The 21,164-nt window shown below is 40.3% G+C and overlaps 1 protein-coding gene across 1 annotated transcript in view; it reads left to right on the forward strand.

Moving 5' to 3' along the window:
* Nucleotides 1-9,089: 9,089 nt before the first annotated feature.
* Nucleotides 9,090-21,164, forward strand: part of LOC138648216 (mucin-2-like) — a 76,834-nt gene continuing 64,759 nt past the window's right edge. The window contains exons 1-2 of the mRNA XM_069737738.1: nt 9,090-9,216; nt 18,297-18,326. Coding sequence (XP_069593839.1) covers nt 9,165-9,216; nt 18,297-18,326 — 82 coding nt within the window. The 5' untranslated portion in view covers nt 9,090-9,164. The remainder of the gene's footprint in view (nt 9,217-18,296; nt 18,327-21,164) is intronic.

The raw sequence follows: 21,164 nt of genomic DNA on the forward strand, positions 1-21,164 counted from the left end.
TACCAACCAATCAAAGGCTCCCATGACAGACCTTGCATCACTGCAGCCAAACACATTCAAGCCTGTCTGACCTGTGCACTCAACAACGTGGGACGCACTACCAAGACGTCTATGAGACACACCACAAGCCCCTGTACCAGTTCCAGCACATTCAGAAGTACTATATTCAACGTCCCAAGGATGTACTTGTGTGTGTCGACCTCTACTCAGGATGGGCAGAGGCGTATTCCGTGTGTATAAAGTTACCACGAAGGGTACAGTGAAGAGACCAATCTCAGAGGTCATCTGCAGATACGAGGTGCCCGAGACCACAGTGACTGACAGAGGCACCCACTTTACTGAAGAAGTGATGCAGGAAATAATGTCCGCCCTGGGAGTGGAGTGGAGTGGCCTTCATACTGTGTACCACCCACAAAATAGCAGTAGAGTAGAGAGATTGAAAGGGACCCTGAAACTGAAAATCCAGAAAGCTATGGTTGAAATGGGTAGACCATGGACAGAATTCTTTCCCCTTGCACTCTTCTCAATGAGATATACTCCCAACAAAAAGACAGGCCTCAGCCCATATGAGGTGTTAGTTGGGTCAGCCCCTAGGCTAAAGTTGTATTTTCCACAGCAGCTCCAGATGCAATATGATAGGCTGTCTTCTTATGTAATTGCACTACTAACAAAGCGATTGTCTAATATATGCTCTCGAGTTTACTATTTTCTTCAAGATTCTGTGGAAGGGAGCCACTCCCTGCAGCCCGGATACTAGGTGGTGATCAGAAGACAAGGCAGTAGAGTCCTTGAGCTTCAATTTGATGGACCCTTCCAAGTTCTGCTGACAACTAAGACAGCTGTAAAGCTTAAGAGAAAGCCCAACTGAATCCATGCCTTACACTACACAAAGACAGTTGACCCAAAAAAAGTCACTGAATAATGTGGATGCACACCCTGTGCCTTATCCTTTTAATGTTGAAGAATGGGGAGACACTTACCACTTTCTGACACTGTAGTTAGTTATAAATTTGACGTGTGTAACATGGTCTCCTAACCTAGGGTAGAGTGGACACTTATTGACTCACCCAAAAGTATATGTGTCACCACTACCAATACTGACTATGGGTCTGATTGTGAGTCCTGAAGAGTGGTGTGGTGGAACACTGGGGAAGACAGGGCCTACTACCCTTCCATAACCTGAGTAAAGACAGACAGTAAGGCTATGTGCATACGTTAAGGATTTCTCGCAGAAAATTCCTGAGAAAAACCAGACATTTTCTGCAAGAAATCCGCAAAAAAACCGCATGCGTTTTTGCCGTGGTTTTGACGCGTTTTTGCCGCGGTTTTTTCTGGACACTTCCCAATGCATTTTGTAGTGGGAAATCCGCAAAAAAACGCAAAATTAATGAACATGCTGCGATTTTTACCGCGATGCGTTTTTTTGCGGAAAAAAATGCATCATGTGCACAAAACATGCGGAATTCATTCTAAATGATGGGATGCTTATTGTATGCGGGGTTTTTTTTTGCGGTTTTATAGCGTTTTTATCGGGAAAAACCGCGAAAAAAACGCAACATGTGCACACAGCCTAAGGGTAGAAGCCTCCTTACTAGAATGACTCTGTTACAACCAGAATTCGTGGACAAAAAACTGTACAGTACAGTAGTGTCTTACTTATAGAAGAACAACTCGAGAATAGTTTGTAGAGTGAACGGCACCAGAGGAGTACACTGTCAGGACTTGGATACACGTGACTCCACTTTAACAGCTTGCACAAAATCTCAGGGATCGAGGTGCTCAGCATTAATAGCATAAAGTCTATGATACAAAAAATTGAAAGAAATGCGGCACTCACCCTTTACTGCATGCCATGGACATGTAACAATTTCTTCATGTCGGTCCAATAAAAACAGCACGATTTCACAAGCAGTAAAGGGTGAGTGCCGCATTTCTTTCAATTTTTAGTGTCTTACTTATACTTGACAACCGTCTTCCCTTAAACTTGACAATAGGGAACCCCTTTATTACAGGCGCAAGACTATATGTGATGGACATAAATATCCTGATGGACATTGACCGATTAGGACACTTTTATCTTAAAGATAAAGACCGACCTATTCTAAATAAGACTGAGACCCCGCAACCTTATATTTCCAAAGACTCATTCCTGGAGCCCTTCCTTATAAACCCTTAAAACATAAAGGCCAATAAAGTTAACACACATCCTGAAAATAACACGTGTTTCCAGAGTTGAACAGGTACCATTAATCTAAAGCAGGTTCCTCGTACTGCAGTCCCACCACCACCATCACCAACTTAGTATGAGGCCATGCCCTCCTGAATCAAATGGTAGCTAGGGCTGACTTGTGGTGGATGTGTGGAAATGATGACTGACTTTTATCCAGGACTGACAGTGGGATGGGAGAGTACATGTGTTATTGTTAAATCCCTGATACCACTCCAGATTGTGACTCCAAAAACAGATAAGCTCCACGAATATGCAACGGAAAACCAGAGACACCAATATTCCTACCCTTTTTGACCCTCACATGTACATTGACGCTACTGGAATCCCAAGAGGTGTACCAGACAAGTTTGAAGCCAGTGGGATTAGAATCACCATTTCCCATTGTTACGGAGAATAAAAATGTGGACTAGACAAATTATATCTACTATGATCAACTGTTGGATGCCAATTCTGACCAGTGCATGAATGTGGCACCAGTATAGTTTCCTTGCTTGTTGTGGCTTGCGTGTGTGTCCATCTGATGGTGTGACAGGCAAACCGATCCGGAGAATCTGATGAAACGGTGTAGGAAAACCGGCTTCTTCTATTAGGGGAGGAGAACGTATCTGGGGGAGTCTGTAGAAGGGCACTTCGACTGGAACAGCCACCCACTGCCACAAGAAAGGGGAATTGTGAGAGCAGGATTTATATGTCATCTATCTTGACTTCATTTTAGTTTCTTTCTACATGTATTTCTTCCCTTCCAAGATGGAGTCCATGATCAGATAAGGGGTCTCTGGAATGTCTTTGTATAAAGGACTTTGAAAAAAACATAGGAAAGGGAAAGTGACAGAAGCGAAACTTAGAGGCTAGTATTTCCCCTAGACCACAAGCTGGTTGTTAACAGGGTTAACTTAGCCAATTAGAAGTATGTATGCTAACGCCAGCACATAGAAAGAGAAAAGATGAGCCAATTACATTGTTACCATGCATGAATACTGATAACCTAAAAAAAAACCTGACCAAGGTATTGAATGAAGAGTGAAGAATGAATGAAGAATGAATCTACTTTGATTCTTAATGTATTAGAGTGGCTCTTCAATACATGTATTTGAATTTTACAATTTAATTTGGAACAGGCACAACGTGTCAGAACGTCCCACATCATGTGGCGATGACGCAGAAGATAGTATTCAGGACTCACTGCACCATTTATGTACCTGCATTACTATACTGGAAAATAACTCTGCTTGCTGTATTGGAATTGAATCACTGCTGAATCACCGTTTGTCTGTATGTAATAACCTGTGCTTGTATGTAACAAGAGAGAGCATTTCGGCTCCCATCTCAAGTGTTATGTACATTGGTTTTAATCTGCTTTTAATTTTCTTCTATTTAATTACTTTATGTTTATCGTTATCTAGGTTGATCTATATTGGTGCTATTGATATGGATTGGTGAAGATATACCTGAATAACGTTATGCCAGCGGGATGTGTGTCAGCTCATCTGTCGCCCTGTTTTTATATATATGTGTGTTCTATGTCATTTGTATTTATATATCATATTGTTGTATATGTAGTTTGTATATGGCTTTCTCTGCTGAGGGGGTTCTTTGTATTATTTATGCATGTATTTTTCGTTATATTTTGTGTTATGTTCCTTATTATTATTTTTTGTTATATACGTTATTATTTCTTATGTATTATAATATGTGGAGCAATGATGAATTTGTTTATTGATTAAGAGATGTTGTTCTATGAGGGTTTTTCCCTCTGTAGGTGCTCCTTCATTTGGTTCTGGTTTTCTCCCGTTTACTGTGCCCTGTTATGTTCATGTAGACGCTGCCCCTGTAGTTTGCGGCCGCGGCGTTTCCGTCGCCATGGATACCGGATCACGTGGGCCCGCGTGTTTCCGGTTCCGGTTGGCGGCGTGTGCGCCGTGGTTGGCAACAGCCGCCGATGTCGGCGTCCTCGCTGCCGCATGGGGCTGTATCACGTGTTTTTACACGTGTTTCCGGCTCCGGCGGGTGGGGGTGGCTCCGTGGTCGGCGGCATATGCAGGTGCTGCGTCTCTGAATGTGCAGGTAATTATTTCTGGGTTGGCCTTATTAGAGAGTGTGTATATATAGATGGCTGTCTCCGTCTGTTCCCTGCGCCCCCTGAGGAAGGAGCCGGTCTGTGGCTCCGAAACGCGCGTTGGGGTGGGCTCTGAGTCCCCCGTTGCCAGGCATACTAGGTAATGTATGTCACTCTGCCCTGCTACATTGTTGTTGCCTAGTTGGATATCGGGTCATGGTACCAGCATTATAATTGTATGTATATACATACTTTGCCCATACTTATGGATTGATATCCCTTATTTCTGGAGTATGGTATGCTTTGTCTATGGGTGGGATCTTGGGCCCTTTGTTTTATGTATTATCATTTGAGTTCTTTTGTCCCCATACTTGTGTCCTTTGTATCTGTTCTGGCACACTTTTATTATTGCATATGAATAAAGTTATATCTTTATGGGATTTTTTCTGCTTTTTTTGTGGTGATTAGGATAACTTGTATGTAACAAGTAAAGCTTATCAATAGTCTATTGGCCTCTGTTTATCTGGCAATTGGGTGCATTATATATCATCACATTACCAGGAGACAGAAATGAATACAGTGCACCCTGGATCATGAACTATATTTTCTTTTACTTTTGTTCTTGCCATAGCGAGGTGGTAACATCCGCACACCACATGGTGCATGAGCTATGGCAGAGTAGTGCATCACTGTCATTACACGTGCATTGCAGTCCGTGCTCGTGCCATGATGCACAGACATTTCCATGAGCCTTTACAATTACAAATGGATCTTTGAAGGTAACCAGAATGCTGACATGGTTCTCGGTAAAAATAAGTTGATATCCTTCCCATAGAACATCAGATATGAGTCAGCAACACCTTTAGCAGATGGCTATTAGGAAGAAAAGCTAACAAAAAATAAACAAAAATTTGCTACCAAAAAATAAACAAAAATTTATATAATACACACGTGTATACACATACACATTACTCCTGTGTTTTTGCAGTAAAACAAATAGAGGAGGCTATAAAACTGCTGTAGACACAGAAGTTCTAAGTATGTGAGGAACTAGAGAACCCTCAAGATAAACGGGGAGAACTGACAACAACTTATGCAAATATTGTACTTGTTGGAATAGACCCCAACACTCCACCATTGAAAGTAACAGTGCTAATCTCTCAGCCACAATGCTGCCATAGAACATAGCATGTACAGTCATGGCCAAAAGTATTGACACCCCTGCAATTCTGTCAGATAATACTCATTTTCTTCCTTAAAGTGATTGCAAACACAAATTGTTTTGTATTATTATCTTCATTTAATTTGTCTTAAATGAAAAAACACAAAAAGAATTGTCCTAAATCCAAATTGGATATAATTCCACACCAAACATTAAGGGGGGTGGACAAAAGTATTGGCACTGTTCGAAAAATCATGTGATGCTTCTCTAATTTGTGTAATTAACAGCACCTGTAACTTACCTGTGGCACCTAACAGGTGTTGGTAATAACTAAATCACACTTGCAGCCAGTTGACATGGATTAAAGTTGACTCAACCTCGGTCCTGTGTCCTTGTGTGTACCACATTGAGCATGGAGAAAAGAAAGAAGACCAAAGAACTGTCTGAGGACTTGAGAAACCAAATTGTGAGGAAGCATGAGCAATCTCAAGGCTACAAGTCCATCTCTAAAGACCTGAATGTTCCTTTGTCTACCGTGCGCAGTGTCATCAAGAAGTGTAAAGAACTGTGGCTAACCTCCCTAGATGTGGACGGAAAGGAAAAATTGACAAGAGATTTCAACGCAAGATTGTGCGGATGTTGGATAAAGAACCTCGACTAACATCTAAACAAGTTCAAGCTGCCCTGCAGTCCGAGGGTACAACAGTGTCAACCTGTACTATCCGTCGGCGTCTGAATGAAAAGAGACTGTATGGTAGGAGACCCAGGAAGACCCCACTTCTTACCCCGAGACATAAAAAAGCCAGGCTGGAGTTTGCCAAAATTTACCTGAAAAAGCCTAAAACGTTTTGGAAGAATGTTCTCTGGTCAGATGAGACAAAAGTAGAGCTTTTTGGGCAAAGGCATCAACATAGAGTTTACAGGAGAAAACAAGAGGCATTCAAAGAAAAGATCACGGTCCCTACAGTCAAACATGGTGGAGGTTCCCTGATGTTTTGGGGTTCCTATGCTGCCTCTGGCACTGGACTGCTTGATCGTGTGCATGGCATTATGAAGTCTGAAGACTACCAACAAATTTTGCAGCATAATGTAGGGTCCAGTGTGAGAAAGCTGGGTCTCCCTCAGAGGTCATGGGTCTTCCAGCAGGACAATGACCCAAAACACACTTCAAAAAGCACTAGAAAATGGTTTGAGAGAAATCACTGGAGACTTCTAAGGTGGCCAGCAATGAGTCTAGACCTGAATCCCATAGAACACCTGTGGAGAGATCTAAAAATGGCAGTTTGGAGAAGGCACCCTTCAAATATCAGGGACCTGGAGCAGTTTGCCAAAGAAGAATGGTCTAAAATTCCAGCAGAGCATTGTAAGAAACTCATTGATGGTTACCGGAAGTGGTTGGTCGCAGTTATTTTGGCTAAAGGTTGTGCAACCAAGTATTAGGCTGAGGGTGCCAATACTTTTGTCTGGCCCATTTTGGGAGTTTTGTGTGAAATGATCAATGTTTTGCTTTTTGTTTCATTCTCTTTTGTGTTTTTTCATTTAAGACAAATTAAATGAAGATAATAATAATACCAAAGAATTTGTGTTTGCAATCATTTTCAGGAAGAAACTGAGTATTATCTGACAGAATTGCAGGGGTGTCAATACTTTTGGCCATGAATGTATAATACCTAACATAGAAGGGAAATACTGAATGCATTCCCTGAATAGAGATCACACAAACTTACTAGTAAAATATAATTTGTGTGGATATACACAATATGTATACACCCCTATATACAGTTGGGCCCAAATGTTTACATACCCCGGCAGAATTTTTGCTTTCTTGGCCTTTTTTCAGAGAATATGAATGACAACACAAAAACATTTTCTCCACTCATGGTTAGTGGTTGGTTGAAGCCATTTATTGTCAGACTACTGTGTTTTCTCTTTTTAAATATCCTCACCTGTGACCTGTTTGCTTGTACTCAGTGTGTGTATAAAAGCTGAGCGAGTTTCTGGGATCCAGACAGACTCTTAAACCTTTCACCCATCCACTGACGTTTCTGGATTGTGAGTCATGGGGAAAGCAAAAGAATTGTCAACGAATCTACGGGAAAAGGTGGTTGAACTGTATAAAACAGGAAAGGGATACAAAAAGATATCCAAGGAATTGATGCCAGTCAGCAGCGTTCAAACTGTGATTAACAAATGGAAAATCAGGAGCTCTGTAAAAACAAAACCACGGTCAGGTAGAGCAACAAAAATGTCGTCCACAACTGCCAGGAAAATTGTTCAGAATGCAAAGAGAAACCCACAAATAACATCAGCTGCAATACAAGATTCTCTGAAAACTAGCGGTGTGGCTGTTTCAAGATGCACAATAAGGAGGCACTTGAAGCTGCATGGTCGAGTTGCCAGAAGAAAGCCATTACTGCGCAAATGCCACAAAGTATCTCACCTACAATACGCAAAACAGCACAGAGACAAGACTCAAAACTTCTGGAACAAGGTAATTTGGAGTGATGAGACCAAAATTGAACTTTTTGGCCACAACCATAAACGTTACATTCAACAAGGCCTATGATGAAAGGAACACCATTTCTACTATAAAGCACAGAGGTGGATCGCTGATGTTTAGAGGATGTGTGAGCTACAAAGGCACAGGAAACTTGGTCAAAGTTGAAGGAAAGATGAATGCAACACATTATCAACAAATACTGGATGCAAATTTGCACTCATCAGCCCAGAAGCTGCACATGGGACATACTTAGACATTCCAACATGACAATGATCCAAAACACAAGGCCAAGTCAACCTGTTATTGGCTACAGCAGAACAAAGTGAAGGTTCTGGATTGACCATCTCAGTCTCCTGACTTCAATATCATTGAGCCACTTTGGGGAGATCTCAAGTATGCATTTCATGCTAGACAGCCAAGGAATTTACAGGAATTGGAGGTTTTTTGCCAAGAAGAGTGGGCAGCTTTACCATCTGAGAAAATAAAGAACCTCATCCACCACTACCACAAAAGACTTCAAGCTGTCATTGATGTTAGAGGAGGCAATACTAGGTATTAGGAAATGGGGTATGCAAACTTTTGATCAGGGTCATTTTGATGTTTTGGGCTGTCATTAAGATTTAAAAAGAGAAAACACAGTAGTTTGACAATAAATGGCTTCACCCAGCCACTAACCATGAGTGGAGAAAAAGTTTTGGTGTTATCATTCATATTCTCTGAAAAAAGGGCAAGAAAGCAAAAATTCTAAGAGAGTGTGTAAACTTTTGAGCACAACTGTAATACACAGCACCAATATAATCCACACAAATACAAGTAATAAAGGTGAATGCATAATAACAAGACATGGAAGCCCTTGTCTACATGGACCCAAAGATACAGCAGGGAAGTAGACATAAAAGTAAATTAGAAAATATGTTTCCTAACAAAAAAATCAGAAAAGAGAATGCAGTGAGGCTGCTGCACAGTAGGGCTAATTCATTTGATTAATTGTTATATCACATATCCTATCATTTCAGGAGTAGCAAATTTCTCATATTCATGTTGTTGCTGAACAAGAAAAGCAGGATTGCTATCGGCTTTATTATTTGCATAAGACATATATTGATATTGCATGTCTTGTGAGTTATGGTTATTGGTTTACTTACAAAATAAAAGTTGCGCAGCTTCGACCATTTACTGCTCAGATCTGTAGCTGACGTGAAAGTGATGCTACACAATGACGGCTAACATTCTGTTGATGCTGGTAATCCTTGGTCTCGGCAGCAGAGGTAATTATTTTATTTCACATCTTACTATGTCTGCAAACTAAAATAAATATTGCTTTGCAAAGAGCAAATTTGCTGTCTACAAAAATAGGAATAGTGACACATATTAATAGTGTCGCACAGACAGCAATTTACAAAGTAAAGGCTGGTTTTAAATTCAGTGTATGGAACAAATGTTGTACAATATTAAGTGCTTCAGATGTATTAATATCATCTTATTCTGCACCAATTTTTATTTTTATTTTAAACTAGATTTTGAGTTTTATATTAGACTATAAGGCTATATTCCCACAATGAGCTTTTGATGTTGCAGATTATAAATCCCATCTATAATAAAGAGAAAAAAAAACGGCACAAAGCCGTAGCCAGCTCACCAACCAGACCATAGATGATTGAGCACGGAGATGCGTCCAGACCGAGACGCCAAGCAGCAGCAATATACGAAAACATGGAAACTCCAGCTCAAAAAATGGTGAAAATCTTTATTAGTCCATCTTCATTTAAAAGGATATCCTTACAGGTTACTAAGGACACCGGTGGTTACATGAATGTAGGCAACGCGTTTCGATCACGCAGGATCTTATTCATGCCCATATACATTCCACATTTGGTCTTGCTTATATATATATACTATGGACCTATCACATATTCCATTGAAATCACATGACAAATAGACAGGTCCTGCAGGTCACTGCTGCATAAATTCTATCGCAAGACAAAGCGGAAAATAGCAGAAAATATATACAAATAGTAAATACTAATATAAAATATTAACAATGATAATATAAAATGTAATTCCTTCTATTTTGACCCCAAAAAGAGAAATGGAAAACAAAATTTTAGCCACTATACCAGAGTCACATGATGGTGCATAAGGTCCTAAAGACCGCAGTCAAATGAGCTTAAATACAGGAGACATGTATAGAAATAGCATCAAAAAAATTCTTATAATAAAGATATTAACAGTAATGATACAAAATTTCATTTCTTTTATTAAGACCTGCAGGGGAACGGGTATTTAAGTAAGACGCACATTAAACCGGTAAGTGGGAATACTATCTTGCATGCTGCTAGCAGTCACCCTGCTCACACAATCAAAGCTATACCAGTTGGCGAATTCACCAGATCTAAACGTAATTGCAGTAGGGAGGAAGACAGACTCAAGGAATATGGGGATTTAAAGAAAAAATTCAGTGACTGTAAATATCCGTATTTAGTCCGGTTCACTATGTATTGATTTAGGCCTTCGCCGGATTTTTTTGGAGAGTCTGAAAACTATACATTTTTGGAAAGGTTATAGTATAAGCAATACGAAAAACAATGTTTCCATTTGCCCCGAGTCCCACGTGACCGCCATATTGGATTTGACAAAATGGCTGACGTAAAACCAATTTTCGTTAATATCTCAGCTTATAAATAACATAAAAATAAAATTTGACAGCTAAACATACATTTTAGGGCTAAGAAATGCAATATTACTAGTTGCAGATGTGTTTTAGATATTTACTACAGCAGTTTTTTATAATTAATTAGTATTGACATAATAATACATAATGACAGGAATCACATGTTTTTTTTTTCTTTTATTACAGGAGTTGAACATGACAGACAAACCACAAGCTACTGAAGTCACTTGTGAAGGTGAGGCACCTATCAACTGGAAGCTATGTATGCTCTGTCAGTCTTCCAATGGCAATGAGAAGTTGGTGCAAAATCCTCGGATACAGTCTTACCAGCGCGTTTTGGACATAGTAGCAGAGAGGGCAAGTTTACAAGATGGCAACTATGTTGATATCCATCGACGGATTAGCAACAGGAAAGACACAATCGCTACACATCAGGCAGTCTACCATCGAAGTTGTTACACAAATGCAATTAACAACGACCAAATACAACGAGCCCGGGACCGTTATGCACATGCATTAGCTACTGGTAGCCACATTACCAAGAAACGAGGATTAAAAAGAGGACGTGCTGAAATGGACGAATCAGGTTCATTAACATCTGACTCTTCATCACCATTCACGAGGTCACATACATGGCCACTGGATAAGGAAAAATGTTTCTTTTGTCAGAACGATGAGAATGAGAAGCTTTATAATGTGAGGACAGTCAACGCAGGGAAATCGTTGAAACAAGCTATTGAAACATCAGATAATTTAACACTGAAAACAAGACTGAACACATGCATTGCACCAGGGGATGCACATTCTATTGACGTCCGGTACCACAAAAGCTGTTGGACAAAGCATGTTTTTCATGGACAACGAGAACGTAGTACCAACAGAACAGACCACAAAGAACCCTTATTACAACGTGCAAGTCTGCTAGAGTTGATAAACCTAGTGGATATTCAAACACAGAACCAATCATATCTATCTATACAAGATATCGAAACCACTTATTTGAATATGCTTGGTATAGAAGGCGTGGAAAATCACAAACCTACATTCACTAGAAAGTGGCTCAAAGAAATTATAATGAATGCCTTGCCACATCTGAAATCCTGTCTTTCAAAAAACAGAAGGGAATCAGCAGTTCTTTATTCACCAGAAGCCTGTGAGGAAATCATGGTTAATTCTGCAATGGAATGTCGTAGTGATGATGCAGACAACATGCAGACAATCTACAAAGCAGCACAGTTAATTAGGAAAAGCATTGCTAATTTTACAACGGAAGTCAATGATAAAAACACCATAACGGTCACTAGTGACATAAACGACGTTCCAGCAGAATTATATTCCGCTATCCGTTGGATCATAACAGGGCCGATTGACAGCCTTGAAACTCAAAGAAGGACCAAAATTGTTGACCGAGCAGCACTCACTATGAGTCAGAACATCATGTATGAATTCAAATCAAAACGCCAGGTCAACTACAAGCCAAAAACCGAATCATCAGTATTCAGACAACCCAACGCACGAGAAAACCCACAGGTCCTGGGGCTAGCTCTGACTGTTCATCACACAACTTGCGATAAGAAATTAATGAATCTTCTTAGTTCACATGGGTTTTGTGTTCCCTATGGCCGTACCCTACGAATGGAAACTGCTTTGGCTAATGCTGTTGTAGAAAACACCCGAGAGTTAAAAGGTCTTTACGTGCCACCATTCTTGAAGAAGGGTACCTTTGTGTTCTTTGCAGTTGATAACACAGACTTTGCAGAGGATACCCCTGATGGGAAAGGAACCACACATGGAACTATTACTGCTGTATATCAGCAAGTAGATGCTGTTGGAGAACCAGTTGCACCACCCTTGAAGATAACAGATGCCCACACTTTATCTGTCACTCCATACCATGTACATATGTTGCACTGTGACAAGCCAAAAGTACAACATACCCAAAGATCAGAACACTTTGTCACAAACAAGGAAATATCAGGTTCTTCCCAACTTTCACAATTTGGATGGATTGTTGCTACTGCTGTATCCAGAATGCAGCAACTAGAGAAAGCATCGAGCAAAATTCCTGGATGGTCAGGATACCACTCACTGTTGTCCGAAAGCAAGCGATTTACCAACGTTGGAGCCTTACCACTGCTACCAGAGCTAGCACACGAGTGGTCAACCTTGCTGACTGTGATCATGCAAGCAAGTGAACTGAGGAAGTTGACTGTTGGTGAAGATCATCCCACTGTTATTTCATTTGATATGGCTCTGTATGAGAAGGTTGTCCAACTTCTAGATGCAAGACCTGATCTGAAACGCACCGTTGTTCCACGACTGGGAGAGCTACATGTTGTAATGGCTGCCCTGCGCGCTCTGGGTACCTCTACGGAGAACTCGGGTATTGATGATGCATGGATAGAAGGTGATGTGTATGGGTCTGCAACAACAAGGCAAATACTGAAATGTACCCATTACAAGCGTGCTCTTCGTGCTCACACATATACATATGTTGCTCTGTATGAACTGTTGCTGGACGAGTTCTTCATTGATAATCCAGAACTAAAACAGGTGTGTTTGATGGCAACAGAGGGAATTGAAGCTGCCTGTTCTGAGGAAAACAAGAACACAAAAAGTAAGTCAGTGAAACAAGCAAGCACTACCCTACTAGAGGCCTTGACCACTGCTGACATAATCACAGTCTTTCAAACATGGGTGAAACAGAGATCCAAAAATGCAATGTTCAAGTCAATGATGAACTACCTACAGCGAGTGGAAACAATCCTTTTATTTGTTGCTGCAACCAGGAATGCAGACCTTGAGCTTCATCTTCAAGCCGGAGAGCAGCTCAGCAAGCTCTTCTTTGCATTTGACCGGATGAAATACAAGCGATTGTGGCCAAGGTATATCACGGACATGCATGACCTTAAAATAAATCACCCTCAAACATGGGAAGAAATGAAAGCGGGTAACATTTCAGTCACGAAAAGTGCTATCCCATTTGTATCCATTGGGGCGGACCATGCATGCGAGCATCTGAACAAGCTGATGAAAATCCATGCTGGCATAGTCGGCATCTCGAACAATGCCAATGCTCATCAGAGATTCTTCATGGCCACACCTGAACTCTCCCGAGTTGTCAAAGAATATACCAGACAGTTTGATTTAGAACGTGACAAAACCAGAGAGCATCACGATCTTGGGCCAAGTGCAGTCAAGAAGTGTCATCATGTTATTGACAAGATTAAGGAAGCAATTTTGAAACATGGCAACCCATTTGCTGTTGTAGGTGACAAGTTGCACAATGTAATCACCCATGCCTACATCCCTGATGAGTATGTAAAAATGATCCTGAATGCAGATGAGACAGGTCAAAAGCTGTATGAAGACTATGTGTTGGCGCGAATCAATGGGGATGTTAGCCTATGGGCACCAGTAAAGAAGGAGAACAACAGGATGTTCATGTCGGCAAACAAGAAAACCACAGTAAAACTCCGAGACAAGACTGTTGATCTTAAGGAGACCAAGGACTTGTATGGAAGAATGATGGTTTTGGCAAGGTCCAACAGAGACATAAACCAGAAAGTGGCCATTGGGAACTACGAATTCACTCTGACCCCAAGAGCCTTTTTTGCTCCAGATGGTACAATGTTACCATGCCATGACAAATCGAAACTGATCAGTCTCCTTAACAAGTTGGTTATAGTAGAAACTCCACAGAAAGATCTGCAGCCAGAAGATAGGATGGACACAAGATCAGATGATCCAAGTCGCAAGATAGCCCTGGTAGATGGAATGGTTCTTCTGCAAAAGATGGCCAAGAAACCGGCAACACTAGTGACAGTCAAAGATCTCAGTTACTGCTTCAATGACAGGCTTATGTCTCTCACAGAAAATTACGATGAAATAATCCTTGTGTTTGATACGTATAGGGAAAATTCTCTCAAGGATGCTACCAGGGATAAAAGAAGAAAAGGAAAGGCACCAATTCAGTACCAGGTCAGAGATGAAACAAACATTAATCATATTCCAATGAACAGGTTCCTTTCACATGACAAGACAAAGGCTGACCTGACCAACTATCTTGCTGCAAAGACTCTAGAGTTCAACAGTTCATCACAAAAACTGGTCATCACTTGTTCTTCAGGGTGTACCAGGAGCAACAAAAACTAAGTTTTCGACGACAACAATCACGAAGAAGCAGACACACTGTTGATCTACCAAGCTGTCTTGGCAACACAACGAAACCCACCGGATGCAAGGATGGTTTTCTTCTCCCCTGATACCGATGTACTGGTGTTGGTCATAGCTAACTATGACCTCATGCTGAAGAATACATCGATTTCAATGGTCTCTGGGATGATCGAGATAGAGCCAATAAGGAGAGTCATAGGGGCAGACAGAGCAAAGGCTTTGACAGCCTTCCATGCATTCACTGGTGCTGACACAACTGGAAGGTTCTCTCGAATTGGCAAAGCAATCTGGCTGCAAGCTTACATGAACGCAACACCAGATGTAATCAGTTCTCTGCAGATGCTTTCGACTGAAAAAGAAGTGAGCAAAACTATGTTGTCAACTCTTGCTACTTTCGTATGTTTTGCTTACTCTCCAAAAGGCATTTTTATTAAGAATATTCCCGAACTGCGATGGCATCTATTTTGCAAGCATATGGCAGAAAGTGACAGGTTACCTCCTACACTCGGAGCTCTAAAACAACATGTCCTCAGAGTCCATATCCAAGCCAGAGTGTGGGGACAAGCTAACATTGCTTTGCAGGATTCTCAACTGGATCCCGAGAAGAATGGCTATCACAAAGGGTTGGATGGACAGTTGAAAACAACCATGACAGATGTTCTTCCAGCTCCAAAAGCAATAATCGAGATGATTAGTTGTCAATGCAAACATGACTGTTCTTCTTCAAGGTGTTCGTGCCGAAAAAATAACTTATCCTGTACCGATCTTTGTCAGTGTGACAGCGAGTGTATGAATGACGAGGACACTCAGACCAAATATGAAACTGATGATGACAGTGATGGTGGCGATATGTAAAGACACTCTGGTTGTTCAAAAGTTAAAAACATTAACTCTCTGCTTTTCGAGTTCGAAAATTTGTTCAAATATAAACCAATACAATTTGTAGTCGTATATAGAGTATTTATTTGGATACCACTGCATTTCTTAGTACTCAAAATGTATGTTTAGCTGTCAAAATTTAAGTTTTACATTACTTACAAGCTGAGATATTAACAAAAATCGATGTAAATCAGCCATTTTGTAAAATCCAAGATGGCGGCCACTTAGGACTCGGGGCAAATGGAAACATTGTTTTTCTTATTGCTTATACCATAGCCTTTCCAAAAATGTACATATTTGAAACTCTCCAGAAAATTCCGGCGAAATTACATAGTGAACCGGGCTAATTGGTCGCTTGATAGGGCCAAAAAAATAGTGAACAAGAAATGCAGGGATGATTTATTAACATCAAATAAAAATAACCTATCTGCGAGACACAATTATAATAATAAGCCCCATGTATGTCTTCAGTACAGCCCCCAATTTGGACAAATTAAGAATGTTATTAATAATAGATTACCCATCCTCTATGAGGATCATATTCTTACGGATATCCTGAAGGATGGAGTTAATGTGGTTGCAAGAAAAGCTCAAACTATAGGGGATATTATTGCTCCAAATACTATTACAATTAAACCTGAAGGGAGTACATGGTTGGAGTATAAAGGTTTCTTTAAATGCGGCACAACAGCGTGTAGTACGTGTGCACACTCTATAACTGGGAACACATTTACGAACTCAGAAAAAAATAAGAGTTATAAAATAAATAACTATATCAATTGCCATACAAAAAATGTAGTATATAAAGTGGAGTGCACAGCCTGTCAATTAGCATATATAGGCTGCACAACACGTAAACTTAAAACGCGCATTACGGAACATATCAGAGACGCTAATATCTCTAATTTTACCACCAGGAATGTATCCATGGTTTCCAAACATTTTAATACAGTACATAGGGGAGATATTAAAACGTTAAAAGTTCAGGGTATTGAAAAAGTTCACTCACATAGACGTGGAGGTGACACTAAAAGGCGGCTACTTACCAGAGAAGCCTTTTGGATGTATAATTTAAATACCCGTTCCCCTGCAGGTCTTAATAAAACAAATGAAATTTTGTATCATTACTGTTAATATCTTTATTATAAGAATTTTTTTGATGCTATTTCTATACATGTCTCCTGTATTTAAGCTCATTTGACTGCGGTCTTTAGGACCTTATGCACCATCATGTGACTCTGGTATAGTGGCTAAAATTTTGTTTTCCATTTCTCTTTTTGGGGTCAAAATAGAAGGAATGACATTTTATATTATCATTGTTAATATTTTATATTAGTATTTACTATTTTTATATATTTTCTGCTATTTTCCGCTTTGTCTTGCGATAGAATTTATGCAGCAGTGACCTCCAGGACCTGTCTATTTGTCATGTGATTTCAATGGAATATGTGATAGGTCCATAGTATATATATAAGCAAGACCAAACGTGGAATGTATATGGGCATAATAATAATAATCTTTATTTTTATATAGCGCTAACATATTCCGCAGCGCTTTACAGTTTTGCACACATTATCATCACTGTCCCCGATGGGGCTCACAATCTAGATTCCCTATCAGTATGTCTTTGGAATGTGGGAGGAAACCGGAGTGCCCGGAGGAAACCCACGCAAACACGGAGAGAACATACAAACTCTTTGCAGATGGTGTCCTGGGTGGGATTAGAACCCAGGACCCCAGCGCTGCAAGGCTGCTGTGCTGCCCACTGCGCCACCGTGCCGTGCCACCGGGCATGAATAAGATCCTGCGTGATCGAAACGCGTTGCCTACATTCATGTAACCACCGGTGTCCTTAGTAACCTGTAAGGATGTCCTTTTAAATGAAGATGGACTAATAAAGATTTTCACCATTTTTTGAGCTGGAGTTTCCACGTTTTCGTATATAAATCCCATCTGCTGTGTTTGTATTGTACAACGCAGCGTTTTGAACGCAACGCACAAGTGCATTGCGTTCAAAAAAGTTTTCTATTCCTGGTCGTGGGCTCATACCCTTGGGTAATTTAGGTTACATGCATTTTTTTTTTAGGGGGGTCCATTTTGTTTCAGTGTGTTTTTTGTTTGTTTTTTTAAGCTGCATTTTTGTCTCTTTTGGGTCTCTCATGTTTTAAATAAAGCTGCTTTATTTTAGATCCTTCTTGGAATTTGGCTTTGACAAAATTTCATGTGCAGATTACATGCATTTTTAGTGCTTTTCCACAGCGGGAATGCACTTAAAAATACAAGTATTTTTTACCTGGGGACTTTCCACCTCTAATGCAAGTCTGTGGTGAAAATCCGCACATAAAGCTCAACGTACCCGCAAGAGAATTGTGGATGTAAAACACGCTTTGTGGGTCAGTTGAGATTTGTATAAATCTTATCCACTTTGTGGTTGTAAAACATTGTGTTTTTTGATGCAGCAAAAATACACAGCGTTAAAAACTCGGCATTGGCACACACCTGTATAAGAGTCAATGGATAAAAGTAGTTTAGAGGGTTTACCTTTTTCACTTTAAAAAAAAACTATTGATATTTTTTTCACAAATGACACTCCTGTAACATAATATTTTCTATTAATTACAGTGCAAGCAAGTATATCCTCAATTTCAACAGGTAAATGGCCAGACATTCTTTACCTTTGTTTTATAATCTTCTTGGCTTATTCAGTAATCAGTCAGAATTTCAGGACCATACAAGCAATGATCATGGTTGCTCTAGTCTGTCTTTATTTACATGAAATAGAGATAGATGGGACCAGGGCTCCACATAAGCGTATGATCATGGTAAGTTTACACCACTGCTGGTTGTCCACCTTTGGGGACAATTTTCTCTCTTATAAAGATGTATGTATTTTTGACTAAAAATGATTTTTTTTTTTTTATTTGGGTTTCATAAAAAAAAATACAGTTTGCTTTCCGTAGCCTCTACTTTGCACTAGATTATTGCTGACTGAGGATTGAGTTAAATAAGAATCCATCAATGAGCTCATTCAGACAGTCTGTGTCGCGACTCTGTTGCTGGGTGACCCAGGACCAGGGGCTCCTTCCCTGTCCCTAAAGCTAGGGGGCACCCTAGCTTGCAATGTACCACTGGTTACTTCTGAAGGTGGAGATGCTGGGGCCACATACTTTGCCTTATCTCCTTAATCCACCCTCCATCTGTATCCTTCCCCCACCCAGGGAAAAAAGGAGTAGCAGTGAACCATGGTACAACAACCAGACAAACAAGGTAACACAAACAGGGAAAATGGAAAATACCAGACATGCAAATATTCACTCACATATAACAGAGGAATGCACCAGGGAGTGGAGGATGAGGTAAAACCAAATTAGGAGAAGAAAGGGAATTATCACACTCCCTAAACCAAGCAACAGTCACAGATAAACCACCACATGCCTACTCTTATAACCACAACTACTATCCTCCCTGCCATGCAGCATTAACTATCTCTGATGATGTGTGTCAGTCAGGACCCAGATTACATAAGAGAGGGGAGTGGCTAACAGTGCTCAGCTGAGAGCCCTAGCTGCCAGAGCTCTCAACATGGCAGATTAACCTCTGTACTGCCAAAAGAAATTTACACCGTTTAAAAAAAAGGTTAAGTGCTTCTATTCAGCGCAGGAGTAGGAGCAATCAGACGCTGCGGTCTTCTGGCTCCTCTCTGTCTCTGTAACCCCATGACAGTCTGATTTAATAAGGAAATAAAAAGCCTATAAAAGCCAGACTGTGCAAAATTCTTAATGAAATTAAAGTGCAAAAATTAATTTTCTTTTGCCCCCTGCATGTAAGTAAAAAACATGTCCCTAACAGCTCGAGCAGATGACTGTACTATGTGTCCGAAGGCGATCCAACAAAATCTCGGATCACACTTAGACCAATATTTGTCTGTGGGGCCCGAGTCCAGTTTTTTATCCTCAGACAGAATTTGTCCGATTGTTGAATATTAGAGTTTAATCCAATATTCGGGTCACACTCGGCCATGCAAATCAATGCGTCCATGGAAACCATCAGACTGCACTTAGTTGACATCAGAGTGCAGTCCGATTTCCACAAACTTATACAATGGAAGAGGGAAAAATGTTGTTCTCCATCTTCTCCTGATCCGGGAGAAAAGGATCACACTATGCTAACATTCTGATCAAACTCTTATGAGACTGTCATTTGCTTAATCAGTCCGATTCTCTTGGAACAGAGCATCTATTGTGGCCTGCACCTGCCCTGAGGGTGGACAAGGTTGGTTTTTTAAGCATTTCCGCAGCGGAAAAACGCTTAAAAAATGCAACGTGGGCACATTGCCTCAAGGATCTGGTAATGCATCATTAACCCCTTTACCCCAAGGGTGGAGGGTGGTTTGCACGTTAATGGTGGGGCCAATTTTTACAATTCTGACCACTGTCCTTCTATGAAGTAATAATTCTGGAATGCTTCAACGGATCTTGGCGATTTTGAAATTGTTTTATCGTGGCATATTATTTTTGACATAACCTGCGTTTGGCAAAAATGTTGCTATTTTGAAATTTTGAATTTTATGCCCTTAAATCAGAGTAATATGTCACACGAACTAGTTCATAAATAACATTTTGCACATGTCTACTTTACATAAGCAGCAATTTTTGAAACAAATTTTTTTTTCGTCAGGAAGTTAAAAGGGTTAAAAGTCGACCAGCGATTTCTCATTTTTAAAGCAAAATTTACAAAACCGTATTTTTAGTGACCACCTCATATTTGAAGTCACTTTGAGGGATCTACATGGCAGAAAATACCCAAAAGTGACACCATTCTAAAAACTGCACCCCTCAAGCTGATCAAAACCACATTTAAGAAGTTTAACCCTTCAGGTGCTTCAAAATAATGGAATGTGAAAGGAAAAAATGAACATTTAACTTTTTTCACTGAAACTTAAATTTAGACTGTTTTTTTAGTTTCACAAGAGTAACAAAAAAAATGAACCGCAAAATGTATAATGCAATTTCTCCTGAACATGTCGATATCCAACATATGGGGAAAAAACACTGTTTAGGCACAAGGCAGAGCTCGGAAGAGTAGGAGTGCCGTTTGACTTTTTCAATGCAAAATTGGCTGAAATTGAGATCGGATGCCATGTCACGTTTGGAGCACCCCTGATGTGCCTAAACATTGGAAACCTCCCACAAGTGACTTCATTTTGGAAACTAGACCCACCAGGGAACTTATCTAGATGTGTGGTGAGCACTTTGAACCCCCAAGTGGTTCACAGAAGTTTATAACGTAAAGCCGTGAAAATAAAAAAACATTTTTTTCCACAAAAAATTATCTTTAAGCCCCCAATTTTTTATTTTCCCAAGGGTAACTGGGGAAATTGGACTCCAAAGGTTGTTGTGCAATTTGTCCTGAGTACGCTGGTACCCCATATGTGGGAGAAAACTACTGTTTGGGTGCATGGCAGAGCTCAGAACAGAAGTAGTGACTTTT

The sequence above is a fragment of the Ranitomeya imitator genome, chromosome 8, assembly GCF_032444005.1.
Source record: "Ranitomeya imitator isolate aRanImi1 chromosome 8, aRanImi1.pri, whole genome shotgun sequence".
Taxonomy (NCBI): domain Eukaryota; kingdom Metazoa; phylum Chordata; class Amphibia; order Anura; family Dendrobatidae; genus Ranitomeya; species Ranitomeya imitator.